This window comes from Epinephelus lanceolatus, chromosome 2, assembly GCF_041903045.1.
Source record: "Epinephelus lanceolatus isolate andai-2023 chromosome 2, ASM4190304v1, whole genome shotgun sequence".
Taxonomy (NCBI): Eukaryota; Metazoa; Chordata; class Actinopteri; order Perciformes; family Serranidae; genus Epinephelus; species Epinephelus lanceolatus.
This window is the reverse complement of record NC_135735.1, coordinates 13,271,808-13,290,747: the sequence shown is the minus strand read 5'-3', so window position 1 is coordinate 13,290,747 and position 18,940 is coordinate 13,271,808. Positions and strand designations below refer to the sequence as shown.

At 42.6% G+C, this 18,940-nt stretch overlaps 1 protein-coding gene across 1 annotated transcript in view; it reads right to left on the bottom strand.

The window, feature by feature from the left end:
• Positions 1–1,358: 1,358 nt before the first annotated feature.
• The window catches only part of glceb (glucuronic acid epimerase b), an 82,242-nt gene continuing 64,660 nt past the window's right edge, over positions 1,359–18,940 (bottom strand). Inside the window, exons 4-6 of the mRNA XM_033621207.2 lie at positions 16,762–17,007; positions 3,736–4,028; positions 1,359–3,402 (exon numbers count right to left, since the gene is read on the bottom strand). Coding sequence (XP_033477098.1) covers positions 2,671–3,402; positions 3,736–4,028; positions 16,762–17,007 — 1,271 coding nt within the window. The 3' untranslated portion in view covers positions 1,359–2,670. The remainder of the gene's footprint in view (positions 3,403–3,735; positions 4,029–16,761; positions 17,008–18,940) is intronic.

The following is an 18,940-nucleotide window of genomic DNA, read 5'->3' as shown; positions in this document are numbered from 1 at the left end:
TGTGACTCGATTCCAAGTCATGTTGCTCAGGCCCACACCTCTGGTAGTATCTGAACATCACAGTATATATGCACTGTATGAGCTGTGTTAAACAGTTACTATTTTTCCATGCAAAAAAAATGTCTTTTCACTTTATTCTTTAAATATTACCACTTATTTCTTGAAATCTGAGATTATTTTTGTCCTGATATTATTTTTGTGGCCCTAATACACACTACTGTCACAAACACTCACTTAGCTCTCAATGCAACAAGCTGATGAGGTGAGGAAGAACTACCCGAAGAAATTAGTAACTTTGAACGAAAACGAGACTTGTTTTTTATCCACTACATCAAAATGAATCACATGCTTTTCTGATTTAGTCAAAAATTAGCTCACACTATGACAACCTGAAAGCAGGGAGAATGTTTTCATCTCAAAGTTTTGATGAAAATGACCAAAGAAAATTCACCGACACCTTCAGAAGAACAAACTGGCCTGATTCTCCTCCATTAATAATCTTTAAGGTAGATCGATGAAAGCCTCATTGATGCTGAAGGCTCCACTCTGTTTTGTTTGTGAGTGCTGACTCATCCCCGACTAGCGACTGTACTGTGTGTGCAGGCTCTCCAGCCTATTAGCCGGGTGAATTGTTAGTGCCTCGGCGAGCTTTCTTTCTCCTCGTACAGCGGTCAACAGGTCGGCTCTCAGATTAAAAACGCTGAGTTCACGCACCCACAGCAGCTGAGAGGAGCAATGAGAGCCTGCTGGGACCGACAGCCTCTTAATGCTTGTCAAGAATTGACCTCGACCTTCAGTACTCCTGGCATTGTCTATTTAAATGTTATAAACTGACGTGTTAGCGAGACGCAGCTGTGCCTCTGCTGCCCACGTGTCTTTCTACCCGAATACACAACACATACATCCACCTCCACCTACACTTGTTTCCTGCAATTATCATCTGGAAGCACAAGCTATAGAGAGAAGCTTTACAGATGAGTTTCCAAAAAAGGTCAGAAGCGGGGCAGGAAAATGAATGACAAAGCAGCTAATGGTGCTGATGATCAAACCGGGGGAAATAAGGGGATATAAAGATTTTAATGTTTCACAATGACAGGTCAAGAGATTCATCTGACGCTAAAGTTAAAGACGGTTTAATGGAAATACAAGTGTTGGTTTAAAGTATGTCCTGTGTGCATTTCTTATTGGGTGAAGGGAGCTTAAAAATGACACTGCAGGGCATTTATTTGGACCTGTCTGCATGAAGCTTCAGCAAACAAAGTTAGTCCATGATTTGGACCAAAGCAAGACAACTCTAGGTCTGAAAGCACCCTTAAACTCCAAGTGATGCACAACTATTCTTCTGCAGTGGCACATAGATTATTACTTTTTTTTTTTTTTTGAGGGACATTAGTGGGGTTTGGTTACAACTATGACTGGCAGCACACAGTTTGTCATCTTCCATAAAGGTAAAAGCATTTCAGTGGCTAATTCGGATAAATGATTCAATAGGATTCTGTTGAAGATTGTTGTCGGCCTGACGGGTTTATCTCAGAGAACATATCAGGAACAGTGAGCAGTCTCAACTGAAACACAACAGTCACATAACTTTAACAACTCTGAGCTGATGTGCGCACACAACAGCTCAGCTAAACACAGTGGGATTGTGGGTGGGGACCAAGGAGACCTGCTGGTAACGGAGCCGATTTAACCATTTGAAATCAAATATGGTGGATTGAGGTGTTTACTCCTCAGAGCAGCTCGACAGGCACCTAATCCACGACTTGATATTTATATTGGAAAGGGAAAAACATTTTTAAAGAAGTTGAACTCAGTGAGTTCGTAACAACATAACCCCCTAAAATTAGTTACTATCTATCTGTGTTTTGGGGGCTTCAGAGAAGAAGTGGAAGCTGCCAGTTTGGAAGGATAAAGTATTTGATGCTTCTCTGAGAAGGGATGACAGCCGAATCAATTTATCTCACCTAACAGCTTAAACACGGTGTACTTAAAAAAATACTTCTTGATTTAAAACTTTTAAGGGTTGTAGGATAAAAAAATGGTTGCAGCGGAGAAATAAAATCCAATATGTTTGATTTTATATTAATAAGAATATTATTTTGGCAACATTCTCCAAATTATCTATAATATATTCTGTGTTTTATTGTTTTAAAAAGCTTTGCAAATCTAGGGTGAGATGGTAAAAAAATACAATTAGAGAAGAGACGTGTGGTGGATGCGTTAAATGTCGGAAATATGATTCAAGCAGTTTCATCTTTCTCTAACGTCATATATTGTTACTTTAAACCACACACACACACACACACACACACACACACACACACACGCAGACACACACAGCCGTGTTCTCTCTGAACACACACATACACACTCACACACTGAAACTAGGTCTGTGCATAATTACAAACACTAGCTCAAGGAAAGAAACAGGAGAGGAGAGCTACAGTCAGTGTTGCAGAAAATATAAAACCTGCAACAGAGCACAGGAGAAACTTTTAGTGTTGAGAGCTGCAGCTGAATAAACTCATCCTTTAGATTATGAACCTCGACCAAAACTGGGACGCACACACACACAATGTGAGCATCCGCCTCACATTCAATCATCATTAAGCGTATATTCACCTTGTCAGTCATCATCTCAGCTGTATGCTAATGTGGGTTGCAGTTTATCTAGTTGTGCTTGGCACGAATCCCTTTTAAGTAGTTCTTCCAGCGCTTCACCACATCCTTGAAGATGGGAGCGTTGTCTATGGATGCCAGCAGCTGCAGCTGGTTAATGTGTGTGGTGTGATAGTCCCAGCGTGCCAGGTTGGGCGCTGTTCCCAACATAAAGTGACGCAGGTCGTAGATGCTTCCAGACCCTGTGTCAAAGAGCGGCAGCATGGCCTTCAGCGACTCCATGCCACGGCTGAACAGCTGCCCCGCCTCCCTGCCGAGCTTCTCCCCGGCTGTCTCAGTCAAGTCATAGAGTCCCAGCAGGGAGTAGATGAAGCCGTTGAGGACAAAGGAACTGGGCGTGGTGGGGTACTCTTCATACCAGTCGTATTTGTTCATGAACACAGCTTTGACCCCGTGCTGCGCTGAAGGCACCTTGTAGGGTCCCACTGCCTTGAGGGCAGCATTGAGGTACGCTTGGTCCTTGGTGAGGAGGTACGCTCTCACCAGAGTGGACATGGCCTGGCCCTGAGCCATGGCCGAGTACCAGCCGGGCTCCAGAGGCCGGAAGCCTTCACCTAGTTTACGGGTGACCATGATGGGCCAGCCACCTCGCTCGTCCTGGTTGCGTATCAGCCAGTCGCTGGCGGCAAAGAAGGCGGCCATGTGGGCGGTGGTGGAGATGGTGACGTTGTCAACAAAGCCACGCCCACGTAGGACTAATCGCACCACCCGTCTGGGCATGATCTGAGCGGAAACACAGACGCAAGGGCAGACAAAATTATTGAACACTGGAATTAGGATTTGGCATCAATTCAAAATCTCTTTCACTGTCAATTAATCTGTTGATTATTTTCTCCATGATTAATTAGTTGTTTGGTCTACAAAATGTCAGAAAATGTTGAAAAATAAAAAAAAGTTTAGATATTTTGTCAATGAAAATGTGTGGGACCCCTGGATAACTTAATTATCAATGCAGTGAATAAACAGTATCATCTCTCGTCCAGTTTCATGGTTATCTAAACACAGGTGTTTTTTATTAAAGGTACTTTCGGCACCAACCGTCTGACACAAACTGACCTTAGTGGCCTTCACAGCCTTGGTGTTGGACAGCCCGACGCCCTTCCTGAGGTCGGTGAGCAGGTCTCGGGTCAGAGTGCTCCAGGTGGTCCGTGGCCCGACACCATATGTGATTTCGTGGTCTTTGAAGGCGATGAGCTGTGTGCTGGTCACATAGTGGATAGTGAACGGCGGGCCCTTCTCTGTGGTTTCCAGGACGACAGACACGCTGCCGTTGGAGACAAACTTGATGTCCAAGCTGAGGATGAAGTCTTTGGAGTTACTCAGCTGGAGGGACACGCCTTCGGAGGACTCTGTGGTGGTGGGATGAGAGGAGGATGTTAAAGGTACACTATCGGGCCATTTTTGTAATTATGCATTATTCCGATAATTAAAATTATTGCAGATAAATAGCGCCGATAATACAAAGCCAGATTGCTTTCATTGACTTAACAAAGGAAGAACCTACACACCCTAACACAGTGTGTGGTGGTACATGTACCTTTAACCTTGGTTTGCAAGCCACTAATAAACACAGAGAAGAACAACAACTGCAGTACGCTGTCTAGAGGGCAAAACGTCGCGGTGTGGACGTCTTTCACAGTTCAGAGCAAGACAACAGGACTGTGCTGAGGGTCTGATCTCTGACTGCCCAACACCCCACATCTTCGCCTTTCTTACCCTCAGGTGTACATAAACTACAGGTTATACTCTTCTTCTGAAAAAACAAAAATGTGAAGCTATTGGTTATGGTATCAGTTATCAGCCATGAGCAGCAGGTAATTATTGGTTATCAGTATCAGTTGAAAAAATCCATATCAGTGCATCCCTATACACGATGCAAAATGTTTCTAAAACCAACGTATAGACTCATACAACAGTAACCCCTCTTAATCATCACTTAGAAGTGTGCAACGGTGTATTTTTCTGCAGAGACTCTGCCCTCTGTCTGTATTTTCTAATTTTCTTCTTATTTACGGTGTTCAGGACGTTTATTGGCGTGCACCCCGACAGTGCTCAGCTGAGCTTGGTGCTCTATACAAAGGAAGTAACCAGGTGCCAGACCGTAAGCAACAGGCATCCAAGAGAAACAGCACTGGGAAAAATGCAAATATAACGAGGCGAAATGCCAAATGAGAGTCAATCTGGGGTTGCCTTTTACTTTCAGTTTTGCTGGCGAGTGTGTTTACAAACAGTAACCAACAATCCTGCACAGTATACCTTTAAAAACGTGTAAAAATCACAGTAGAAAACAGGTTTTGTCGTGTTTCGTCAGGTGCATCTGGTCTAAAAAAACCATGACTAACCTCATTTGACTGAATTTACAAACTCTGGAAGAAAATGGACTATTTTTAGCAGACTGACTGGAAGCCTTTTACAGCGCCTGTCTCCTTTGATGTTTCAATAAAAGCTCGTCTTTGTCCTCATGTTCCCAAGATTCACTCTGTAGTCACATTCTGAAATGATCAATAACAGTCAGATAACATCTGTGGTCAAAACCTGACTCTTTATTACTGAGGGTCTTGTAGTGTTATTACCTGTGTGAAGTGCCTCACTGTGTGTGTGTGAGTGTGAGACAGAGAGAAAGTCTCCAAATGCACACAGAGACAGGCTTCTCATGGGATGTACAGTACAGATGTGTCACTGCACACAGAGCTTAATTAGGAGGAGGACATAAGGGAGGGAACAGAGGGAGGAAAGATACAGAGTGGTGGGAAGAAGAGTGAAGAGTAAGTTTATGCACTGCACCAACTTTTCCATTTGCATCTCCACATCTCGTCTCTTCAAAGCTCAAAGTAACCAATGATATTCAGTTGCCACACTGCCACCGCTCCTCTTACATTATACCAACTCAGTACCAGGCACTTCAGTTGCTGTTGTGAATTCATTTCAACCCTCTTAAACACTAACAGCTTCTGGAATGATCTCTCCTTTGGCCTCGTTACTCAGTCTGCACAGCTTAAAAAAAACAACCTTTTCTAATCAAAGCTCCCAAAAGGACAGAGAAGAAAGAGTGTAGGAGTCAAGAAAAAGGAGGGTAATGGCATGATGGGTCGCCTCAAGTGCCCTTAAAGCCAGCCCGAGACAGGAGCGAGTGAAAATGAGCCAATAGTGAGAAGACAATTGAGAATCAGATCTCACATGACATGAGCTGAGGAAGCAGAAGCAGACGAGGCCGCCTGAGACACAAAGGCAGTCGATCAGGAGGAGAATGGAGGAGAGAGCCAGTCTGGCAGGGGCCTTTGGATGACTACGGCTCTTTAATGCACTCATAAATCCATTACTTAAGGCAATGCAGAGAGTAAGTGGATTTGTACTCTGGCCCCGTGATTACTCTGGCATCAATAAAGGATGGGCAGGGAATATAGACGAGATTCCACCTCCTCTGCTCGGCTTTGCTCTCTGGCTGTTTAGCAATCAGGCAGGAGACAGAGATGACATGTAGCTGCAAATATGTCGGCGTACAAACAAAGCTTGAGTATATGAGTGGGCACGATGAACATTTGAAAACACATGTTCAGCGTGTGTTGTGCATGTGAGGATACAAAAGACACCATGCGACAAGACAACAGTCGATGCGCTTTGATTATTTATCCACATCTCTTTGGGACTACATCAGGACATTCAGTGTCTATAAAAGTATTCACCCCCCTTGGGAAATGTTCATGTTTTTAGGGCTGTGAGTAACAATTACTTTCCTTATCAATAAATCAGCCAATTATTTTTTCAATTTATCTTGTTGTCCAAGAAGTGGTGCAAAATGCCTGTCATAATTTCCCAGAGCTCAAGGCGACAATTGCTTGTTTGACACAGCCAACTGTCCAAAACTTAAAGGGATGGTTCAGATTTGCTGATTGTCTGATCAGCTGATTGGCAGTTCAGCTCAATGCATGAGAGGAGAAACGTAAGTGAGGAGGGTAAACAATAGGATGTTCCTGGCGATTAATTTCCCTGTCGACAAAATGAAAACTTTAATTAAGCCTAGTCGACTAGTCTAAAAAAGGGAAAACAATCAGAAAACAGTCAAAATTTAGCACAATTTAAGTTGTTAAGTATTTGAAACACTGTCCCAAAAAAATACTGTGTGCATTAAGAGCCCTTTGAAGCCTTTAATCACAATCTTCAACAACCATGTCGGATTTTAAATGCAGCTGAAGTACGAGACACTTTGCGTCGTGCAGTATGAATGTGAACCTGCACATTATCTGACAACACTGACGTAAAGTTAACAAATAATATATCATCTCAAAAAAGATGAATTTCTGCTGAATTCATTTTTTAGATCAAAGTACTGTCAAACCGTGCTGGTTTTGTGAGAAGACATCTCTCTTATTTCCCAACATGCTGTTTTAAAACTCCAGTCTACTCGAGCATTACCACGGGGAAGTGGACTGCTGTCTGACTGCTCTGTAGCACCCACTAGTGGCGGGCGGGTGCGTGACAGTTAAGCAGCTTTGTACATAAATAAAACACTAATTGGTTTAACCAACTGATATTTATGGTGCCAACTAGGGAGGGGGTGGACGTTTAATCGTTTAGATGGCTAATCGCGTGCATCCCTAGTAAACACAGAGATAAAGTCTGAGGGCGTGAGATCAAAACAACCTTGTTACGTACGATAAGATTATTTTTCTTTAGCCATTGAGCTCCTCAGCAGAATTGTTTCCTGATGGTTCGTGTTACTGCTCACAATCACACAGTAAATACGTTCTGTTCTTTCAACATTGGATTATGCTATTAATGTGCTAACTGGCTAACTCACGCCAAGATGGTCTTTCGTTTTCCCTTTTTTAATGACGAATATAGACCACCACCGCCTGCTGCTATGGAGAGTTATTTCCTTTCACACAGGACCAGAACATACATGCTGGTTGGCCATTGGCTGTAGTCTTTGTGGTGTGCTCCTGTGCAACTTTCTGGCTGAGACACAGGTGACGTGAGGCGACACAACAGTCTGCTTTCATTGCTGCTAGTTCTCTGCAGTCAGTTTGGTGTGTCTGGGCCTTATGGGCCAAGCGGGAACTCGTGGGCGGGGCCAGTGAGCGGAACACTACTGCACATATTCAGTGGGTCACATACCTGGGAAGTAAACCTGCAAGCTACGAACTTTTTTTGCACAAGAGTACGCAATTCAATTGGACTGAACAGGGGTCCAGTATCCAGTCATTACTATACATCTATGTGACGTCTGTAGTCATTTATCAAAATTGCATCCTAAGGACAAGACTAATTTTCAGTAGGACATTTTTAATTTTTGCAAGGAAGTAATAGAAATGTTGCAATTATTACTGACTGACATCGAAATTAAAACAATGCAAGTTTGTTTGGTTGAAAAAAACCAAGACACCAGCTGTTGCTTTTCTGTTCCTCAAAAAGGAGCCACTCACGAGTGTGGCTGTTGCCACGGTAACCACGGGTATCTTCAAATCAACCAGGACTGAAATCTTGAGAATTAGAACTTTGAAGTGTCACTAAAGCCACTTTAACTTTGATTCAATGTTGTGAGACAATGAAACATAAAACTTTCCAACACAGCCGCTGACAGCTGTCACTCCACTGGATTTCTGTACGCAGATCGCCTCGCTAATTCTGGAGAGGTTTAGTTTATTCAGACTGCATTTCTGAACTATCAAACGTCCACGAGGGGATTGAGAAAATAAAGGTGCTCAGTAGCGGACGGCGTTCGTGCAGGAATGTGCAGATGGTAGATGGTAGGTTATTATCAGGGGACAGACGATTGATCCACTTGTCAGAGGATTTGAGAGGCTGTTCAACACCAGCGCCCTAGATATAGTAAGGAGGAAAAAAGACCCAAACAGAGGGAAGGGAGCAGGGGGAGGAGGTGGAGGGAGGTGAAGACAAAAAGAGAAACTGACAGCAGAGGAAGAAAACAGGAAAAGTTTGCATGACAGAGCAGAATGAGGCGTTAAAATGGAGCATAATATGATTGCAATGTTTAGGAAGATCACTGAGGGTTGATAAGTGGGCGGAAATGAGTAAAGAGGGGTGGAAGACTGACTGAAATCTGGGGTGGACGAGGAAGATTAATGGAGAATGAAGACTGCCGAGGGAGGGCTGAGGAGGGATGATGAAAACATGATGATGTCGAGGAAAGAGAGAGCTGATGATGGCGAGTTGAGGCTGCGAGGCGAGGTGAGCAGGGAGCAGAGAGGGAAAGAAAGGAAAGTGAGGAGCGGTGGAATGAAAAGAAGTTGTTGATGATGAGAGGTTGAAAGCGGAGGAATTAGGAGGAGGGGGAAATTACAGTAGAGGCAGCAGCTCAGCAGAGGACACAGAGTGTGTCCTGGAAATATCAGCAGGAGATCAAAGGAGAATAAAGACAGCTCAGAGTCAGCACTCAGTAAAAGATTCTGACTTCTCCCAAATCCAAAAATAACTCTGCCAACTATCTCGTGGCCGTGGTCATTTTACTGCTGGAAAACTGGGCCACTATCAGAATAAACAGCCGGATTGTTCTCATAGTTTAGATATTTACACCACTCAGATATTTACAATAGTGTACGTTTACTACGGGCTGAGCAATTTAAGAAAAATATCTAATCGGTTTAATTTTTCTTACCAATATTGCGCTTTCAATTGAAACCATTTTTCCATGAGTTTAGCTGCAGGTCTGTATTAACGGTCTATATACTATATCACAAGTGTTACCAAACAGTTATTCTTTCTAAACTAATAAAATCATAAAATATTGCTGTTGCTTGTTGCTGAGGTCCTGGGGGGTTCAATGTCTTCCACCAGGCAGAGAAAAAGTTTTAATATTGAAATATTGACCAATTTAACACACATATATGAACAGGGTGTCTACAGGTGTCTGACAGTTAAATCTAATGCTTTTTAAGATCCATTCAAGACACCTTTAAACCAGACATATTATTGGACAACTCATGTTTTACTTTTTTAAGCATCGCAGAGAAGTAGTATATATGTGGTCTTTAGCAGAGGAAAGTGTTATGTAGGAATATGGTTATTAGAGCGAGTTATGTCTGTCTAGATTCTGCCAACAGGGAAGTAAAAGTATGAAGTAAAACTCAAAGATGCTTTTTACACTGGTTAAAAACGATCATAAAATAGACTACAATAAAATGCACGCAACATCATTCACACAATAAAATCCAATTTGAAAAGATGTGTTTTCAGTAGAGGCTGGAATCAGGGAAAGTCGGTGCAGTCTTGAATGTGTTTGGGTAGAGCATTCCAGGAGGAGGGGGCAGCAATGGAGAAGGCTCTGTCGTCCCAGTTTTGGTGCTTGGTCCTGAGTGGTGGAGTCAAAGAGGGTGGCATCAGAGGAGCGGAGACTGTGAGAAGGAGTGAGGCGGTGGAGCAGGTCAGTGAGGTAGGAGGGGGCCTGGTTATGGAGGGCTTTGTAAGTGAGGAGAAGGACTTTGAATTGGATGCGTTGTGGGACAGGGAGCCAGCAGAGGTTCTGAAGGACAGGGGTGATGTGATCACGGGTTCAGGATGGGTGAGCAGATGGGCAGCAGAGTTCTGGATGTATCGGAGGCTATTTAAGAGTTTGGATGGTGTACCGTGGAGAATGCTGTTGCAGTAGGCCTTATTGTTGAATTTAAGACATTTTAAGGCTTTTTAAGGACCTGTAGACACCCTAAGATATTTATTAAGATATTTAAAAGACCTTTAAAGTTAGTTTAAGTGGGAGGTTCAACACCTCTGGTTACCAGCTGTCAATGACTATGTTTACATGCACAGTTATATTCCTCTATTATCCCAAATACGATTTCAAATTAGGCCTTCTTCTAAATGTAACAATTACTGATTAAGACTTGTGGGACATGGCGGTATTATTCTGGCTTTAGTAGCATTCTTTGGGGAAACACCTATAAAAGCAATTTATTTATTTACATTACACATATTATAAAAAAAGCCATCAGGATTGTACATAATGTTGAAAATAGGGGGCACATGAACACACTGTTTTTAAAGTCACATGCACTGAAATTCGTTGACTTAATGTACAAAGCTAGAAATAATCTACTTCCGGGCGATATTCAAAAGATGTTCTGTGACAGGGAGGGGGGAATTGATTTTTGGGAAATTGGGATAGTTTTTGACAGTTGTTGACAGTTTCCTGTTCAAATGTGACATGAATACTAGAGAATGGGGTATGATTATATAAGTGCACACTTCTTCCTACTCCTTTTGTCCAAAATAAAGTCATTCATTCATTCATTTATTTATACAGCACACTCAAAATATGCGTCTAGATCTGGGTTTTGTACCACAGTTTGCCACACACAACCTCTTGCCTGTTTACGCTCAGCTCTGTGCATTGTCATGGATACACTGATAACAAACTAACTTGCTAACAGTTTGCAAGGCTGGAGTAGAGATGTATGTCCAAAAGAAAGGCCAACATTTGTGGTCGGAAGACGAAACACAGGTTTTTGGATATGTGGAGTCACTGAAATGCTGTCCTTTTTTTAAAGAAAGTGGTTGAAGGAATGAAAGAGGGAGGCTGTGTTCACATTCAAGTCGGCCACTGGTGGAAAACTGGAAAACATCCTATTTTGACACCAAGAAAATGGCACAAGGAACTCCAGCTGTTCCACTTTGCCACACATTTATCAGGGTATACATGGTTACCTGTAAACCGTAATATTAGTAGAATGTTTATTTTCATTAGCCAAGTAAACAGCTTTGAAGGAATATTGTTTTTGGAATAATGCAAAAAGTTGATGTGAGGCGAATACAGAGATTTTTAATGTAGAAAAGAAGTAGCCACTACCAGCAGAAAGACACAACCCACCCCTTATTTTGTCATTAGAAATAACAGAGTGGTGCTTCTTCCTCCATAAAACCATCTTTGACTAAGCATAAATCTATAGATATCAGCATTCGGAGAGTGAACATCAGAACCAGTCAGCGGCCAAGATTTATATTCTGTTGTTTCACAGAACGAACATTAATTGACACCAGCTGAGTAAAGACACCTACGTCATTATAGCTGATGAAACCAACGCTTAAACTTAGATTAAACTCACTCTTGTGATGTGAAAACTTGTGATGTGAAAACACTCTTTCAGCTCACACCTGAGTGAGTCTATATAAATATACACACACACTGCAGCCCTGAATACAATTCTGTTTGGAGCTTTATGAAAAGGACAATAGGAGTGAAGAGGGAGACAGTTTATTTTTTCATATTTTCCCTCTTTATAGATCAATTTTTTGATGCATAAGGGAGAAGGCTGCACACAATAAACGTCTGTGCAGTCTGAGTGTCCTCAGTACCGTATGAGCCTTGATACAAAGAGAGTGAGGTGAATTAAATGAGATTCCTTGGAGTTGAAACTGTGCAAAAAGGCACCAAGGACAGTGTCATCCTTCAGTTAGGTTCATTACAAGGGGCAAGAGACCCCGTTTTCTGAAGGCCAATTAACTTTACACTGATGGAGAATTAAACAGATAATATTGTGAGTATTTGTAGGGATTTAGTTCTGACTGTAGCGCTCAAATCTCAACAACTCCCTCTGAAATAAAAACAAAAAAATGTTCAGTGACAGTTTTTTGATATCAGCTCCAAGCCCCATCAGTGACCTTCATATCTTATAAATTTATTCTGTTATGATACTGCTTGTCTTGTAATATATTCTGAAATATTCAAACACGTATATGGTTTGTTTAATATTAAATTCTGGTTAATATTAATAACCATATATATATACAGTACAGGCCAAAAGTTTGGACACACCTTCTCATTCAATGCGTTTTCTTTATTTATCTTTATTTTATTTCTTTATTTTCATGACTATTTACATTGTAGATTCTCACTGAAGGCATCAAAACTATGAATGAACACATGTGGAGTTATGTACTTAACAAAAAAAGGTGAAATAACTGTTTTATATTCTAGTTTCTTCAAAATAGCCACCCTTTGCTCTGATTACTGCTTTGCACACTCTTGGCATTCTCTCCATGAGCTTCAAGAGGTAGTCACCTGAAATGGTTTCCACTTCACAGGTGTGCCTTATCAGGGTTAATTAGTGGAATTTCTTGCTTTATCAATGGGGTTGGGACCATCAGTTGTGTTGTGCAGAAGTCAGGTTAATACACAGCCGACAGCCCTATTGGACAACTGTTAAAATTCATATTATGGCAAGAACCAATCAGCTAACTAAAGAAAAACGAGTGGCCATCATTACTTTAAGAAATGAAGGTCAGTCAGTCCAGAAAATTGCAAAAACTTTAAATGTGTCCCCAAGTGGAGTCGCAAAAACCATCAAGCGCTACAACGAAACTGGCACACATGAGGACCGACCCAGGAAAGGAAGACCAAGAGTCACCTCTGCTTCTGAGGATAAGTTCATCCGAGTCACCAGCCTCAGAAATGGCAAGTTAACAGCAGCTCAGATCAGAGACCAGATGAATGCCACACAGAGTTCTAGCAGCAGACCCATCTCTAGAACAACTGTTAAGAGGAGACTGCGCCAATCAGGCCTTCATGGTCAAATAGCTGCTAGGAAACCACTGCTAAGGAGAGGCAACAAGCAGAAGAGATTTGTTTGGGCCAAGAAACACAAGGAATGGACATTAGACCAGTGGAAATCTGTGCTTTGGTCTGATGAGTCCAAATTTGAGATCTTTGGTTCCAACCGCCGTGTCTTTGTGAGACGCAGAAAAGGTGAACGGATGGATTCCACATGCCTGGTTCCCACTGTGAAGCATGGAGGAGGAGGTGTGATGGTGTGGGGGTGTTTTGCTGGTGACACTGTTGGGGATTTATTCAAAATTGAAGGCACACTGAACCAGCATGGCTACCACAGCATTCTGCAGCGACATGCCATCCCATCCGGTTTGCGTTTAGTTGGACGATCATTTATTTTTCAACAGGACAATGACCCCAAACACACCTCCAGGCTGTGTAAGGGCTATTTGACCAAGAAGGAGAGTGATGGAGTGCTGCGGCAGATGACCTGGCCTCCACAGTCACCGGACCTGAACCCAATCGAGATGGTTTGGGGTGAGCTGGACCGCAGAGTGAAGGCAAAGGGGCCAACAAGTGCTAAACACCTCTGGGAACTCCTTCAAGACTGTTGGAAAACCATTTCAGGTGACTACCTCTTGAAGCTCATGAAGAGAATGCCAAGAGTGTGCAAAGCAGTAATCAGAGCAAAGGGTGGCTATTTTGAAGAAACTAGAATATAAAACATGTTTTCAGTTATTTCACCTTTTTTTGTTAAGTACATAACTCCACATGTGTTCATTCATAGTTTTGATGCCTTCAGTGAGAATCTACAATGTAAATAGTCATGAAAATAAAGAAAACGCATTGAATGAGAAGGTGTGTCCAAACTTTTGGCCTGTACTGTATATATAGATAAATCACTTCTGATTATGTTAAAGCTAATGTTATCTGACTGATGACCACCTAATGATGGCGCTGAGTGCTCTCCACTGCAGCAGAATGAGCTAACATTAGCTTCACACACTGACAGCCTGAGCTGCTTCACAGCTCTGTATCCTGGAAAACCCCGGCCAGAGCTACTAGGCTTATTTGCTTAAAATATGAACATAATTAATATGATGTGCTTAATAGGAATAAAACATTTGTGTTCCTCTGTGCCACTGACTTCCATTGTCATCCACAAACAATTAATAACACATCAGTGCTGTGACATGCATCTTCCTGACAGCTAATGTGTAGTTTGGTTTACAGTCAATCTAACGGCCTGCTGCTGTAAACTCAGCCTTTTTTGATTTGTGAGAGTAATTATTTGTGGCAGTTTTGTAAAGATTTACCCCAGAAACACACTAAGCAGTGGCCAAGTGCAGTTCTAATTATATTTTTCTGTGGCTGGGAGGCATGTTCATGTGTTTAGATGGTACGGAGTTCTTCGTAACACAGGTCAGCATGTCCCAGGATTCACAGGACTCTGTTGACCGATTGGCTGCGTGTATTCTCTGGCCGCAATTTGAATTTAAAGTTCAACTGTCCTCAACTTTACAGCCGAAATACATGGGGCACAGACATCACGAAATGGGAGTGGAGCAGGGTGTTTCTGAATTGCTACACAGACTACATCTCGGTAGTGTGTGGTTCCTGCCTGCTTTAATGTGTGTAAACTGAGTTTTGCAGAGTGATAATGCAGCTGATTACGGAGGGTTTGGAAGCATCAACTATATCAATTGGTACTGAATTAATTAACTGGATCATTTTAGGAAGAATTGCTTTGATTGATATATTTTAATGTGAAATGTAAAAACACCCACAAGGTTACTCTGCAGCTTCACATTGCCTCTGGTACGATGAGGTATTCATTTTAATCATTTTTAAACAGACTGTGCTCATTTTTACTCAGTTCTTTGTAGTTTTTATCCGTTTATGGGCTGCAGAGCTGCACTGCTAAGACCATCCTGATGACGTGAGCTCAACCTTCTGTTTTGCTTTCTGTATTAGTCTGGACTCGTAACCAACTAAGCAACGTAAGCAACTAATCAGAGATGACGTAAAATGCAGGCCGCAGATTAAAGAACACGAATGGCAGCTCTAACTTCAGTAGAGTTAACATAGCAATAAATGAAGTTAATGCAGAAATAGAGTTAAAAACTGCATACTCTTTAAATTAAAGTTAATTTGTTACGCTGATTGGCTGAAGGAGTCTAAAGTGCAACACACACTGCCGCCGGTGCGGCGCTGTGGCCATCAAGTGCCGCCCCCCAACACACATTGGCAGTGGCGCGCAGCGGCACTGTCGACACTAAAGTGTATTTCCCACCCCAGCCCGCGAGATGGCTGTACCTACACTAGTTGCCAATGGTTGCCAACTGCTAGTAACCGAAGAAGAAGAGGAAAACTTTGAGGCAACAACAACTTGGATTTCATGGGTGAGTTTCTTATCAAAATCGTCTTATTAAAAATTTGAAAAACTTAATAACGTTAAGCATCCAGATACCCCTTTGAAAGCTGCAAATGAACATAAAAGGCTTTTCTCACTATCTATACATCTATTTTCATCCCTTGGCAGCAGGCCCAGCAAAGCACCCATGTCGTCCCTCTCCCCAGCAACGCTTTCCAGCTCCTCCTTGGGGACCCCAAGGTGTTCCCAGGCCAGATGAGATATGTAATCCCTCCAGCGTGTTCTGGGTCTGCCCCGGGGCCTCCTACCAGTGGATCATGCCCACAACACGTCCATTCGGAGGCCCCCAGGAGGCATCCTGATTAGATGCCCAAACCACTTCAACGGACCCCTTCTAACACAAAGGAGCAGCAGCTCTACATCCATGTCCCATGTATTTTGGCCGTTACTTTGACTGCACTTCAGAATCACAGAATCAAACAGCCACAACTCAGAGTGGCTGCTGCAGTTTTGTATAGACATTACAGGGCAGCTCACTGCAGGACGCACTTTGCCGCTGCTTGGTGTGTTTTCAATGTTGTATCTTAAGTAGCCGACTTGACCACCTGTCTGAACCAATCAACTACATTGTTTGCTTCTGAACAACAGAAGGCAAGAATTAACTACCTTTCATTAAAGCCCATATGGTGCGTTCAGCGGTTTGCAAAGAGCCCACTAACCAGACAGCAGCCGAGAGATTTATTCTGTCCTTTGACCAACAAACACGATAAAGGTTAACTGATACCAGCTGATAAAATTTGGAGACAACAGCTCTCATGTCAGGCAGTGATATTCATGCTCTGGATTAACAGGAGACGTCTGTAGTGGAAAAAATGTTGACTAAATGTGTTTCCGTCTGTAGCATCAGCAGGAATTTTCACAATGCATTTAGACAGCATAAATGTGACAATGTCTGACTCAGTGAGCAAAATAGGATGAAATGTGTGATGTGTCTGCTGCTTCTTTAATCATCACAATTTTCAGGAATCTGTCATTATGTGGTGGGTCCACTGTCAACCAGCCAGTATTCTCACACAGTGGCGGTGACTCACTGCAGACTATCATCCTGTCCTGAGGGTGTAGTTGCGTACCGAGCCTCCTACAGTCACAGTTAACAGGAGATAAGCTCCTTGTCCCGAGGCCATCTGGGCTCATGGAAGGGCTTACATACCTGGAGCACTGAACTGACGCACAGAGGTAGCTCGGGTCTTGTCGTGGACACGGCTCAGACTGCAACCTTTCGGCACACTCCAGGGCGCCGTGCTGGCTCGGCTGTCTCTGTCCTCAGCTGTGTCGTAGACCTCCACATGGGGAGGGCGCTCCGTCAGGTTTTTGCTGTAATGGCTCAAGCCGTACTGAGCGATCTGGATGGCGTAGAAGTAGCCCTGAGGGCCCCACTGAGTGGACAGAGGCACACCTGGGTGGAAAAGAGGGAGACAGAAAAGGAGGACAATGGTGTTAAATAAATAAAAATAACCTCCTTATATACAAGAGACCACAGACAACTCATTAGGTAGTTGGTTGTCTACTTTTATAGTGTCTTTAAATGTCTCTAAATGTTGTGTTTACATGCTCATCCTGTTTATGTGAAGGTTTATCTTTAAAGCTCTTTTCAGTCTATTTCAAGTAAATGCTCCTTTTCAGATGGCAGTTGTCAGAACAGAATTTTTCTCAGGCAGTGTCACATTGAGTTCATTGCCACAGTCATATCAATAAAACTGCTCTAAAATTAATTTCTGATATCAAACATACACATTTAGAATTTCTTCAGTAACTGGATGAGACCGACTATGGTAGTGACAAAGATTTAAATCTGGACCTATTTTATAAACACAGATAAAGACAAAAAAAAGCATAAAAAGGTTGGGAAAAAAGCGCCACCAGCTATAGTAAATGATTGGACGATGTGGTGAAATTCAAGCTAATCTATTGCATTTCACCGGAGGCGAGCTTCCTTGTTCACGCAGCCAGAAATAGCTCAGGCAGGAGAATCACTCTGATTAACAGATAGTTCACTTAAAGACCTTGTGACAGTGAGAGCACATGTGCAACCCAAGCCCCATCCTTCTGAGAAGAAGAACATAATATACTCATGCTAGGGCCAGGCAATGACGTGCCTCCTCCTGTCAAACCCATCACCACTGCACACACAGCTGATCACTTAGGTTCTAGTTTCTTTACTGTCATTTGTGGCGTTTTCCTAATGGGACACATCTTAAACCAAAGGCTCGTTTTTGTGATCAATTTTTATTTTTCAATACTAAAGGTTAAAGTGAGTATAACATCATCAGCCTCTACACACATGTAATACTGGATCATTGATCATTTTAACATAAGTATAAAGACATGGTTTTCTTGTCTATACATGTATGTTATTCATAAACTGCGTGACAAACGGCTCTTATTGTTCCCTCCGATCTTTTCAAATTCCCCCGCCTCTCTTTTGGATGGCACGAGGGTAAGGGCCCTGACACAAGTGAGGTAAGATTATTTTATTTTATCCATTGAGGTCTTTAGCAGAAACAGATTGTAACTGTTTGTGCTATTGTTAGCTGGCGCACGGTAAATATACTTTGCTTTTTCAACATCAGGTTGTGTTGTTAATGTGCTAATTGGCACACTAGCATCTTGAATCCATTCTGTCTGTCTTCTGGTTTCCCTTTTTAAATGATGAATGCAGACATAAGACAACCCCAAAAATAGATTATAGTTCTTTGAAATGATATTAATTGTTAGTTTCCAAATTTTCTACCAATCTGGAATCCACAGAGGTGGAAAGGCGAGTTGATTCCCCGTTTTTGTTTTTATACTGCCAATACTGAAAAAGGACTAGCCCTTTTTAAACAGGAATTGTGCAAATTTGCAGGAAAGCCCAATCAGTCTTTTTTCAGCATTGGCAGTATAAAAACAAAATCGGGGAGTGCAGCAAAATGCCACCTACCTACTTTTGTTTATACAGAATGCGCCTTTTTTGGGGCAATGGGGGGCGTGAGCAAATAACAAAACGTGTAGCTCAACATGTGACGTAAACAGTGACGTGGGAGGGAAGCCGCGGCTAGTCAGGCGGCGATTCTCTTGTAAGTTGGCCCGTTCTTCACCGTCCCCGTCATTTGATGGTTAATGGCCTCTTTGTTTGCGAGGACAAGGAGGGCGTGCAATTCCTTGCCTCCCCAGTTGCTCATCTTTACAGTGTCTGTCAGGTTTGCGTTTCCCTCTTGCTACTAGCTGCTCGCTAATTTCTACTATCAGCATTTTCCTGTTTATCCACCGCCAGTGGGTCACACGTGCGGCAACATCAACAGCTCCTCCCACAAGTCATCAACACCCCCCCCCGTTGCGGAAGGCCCCCT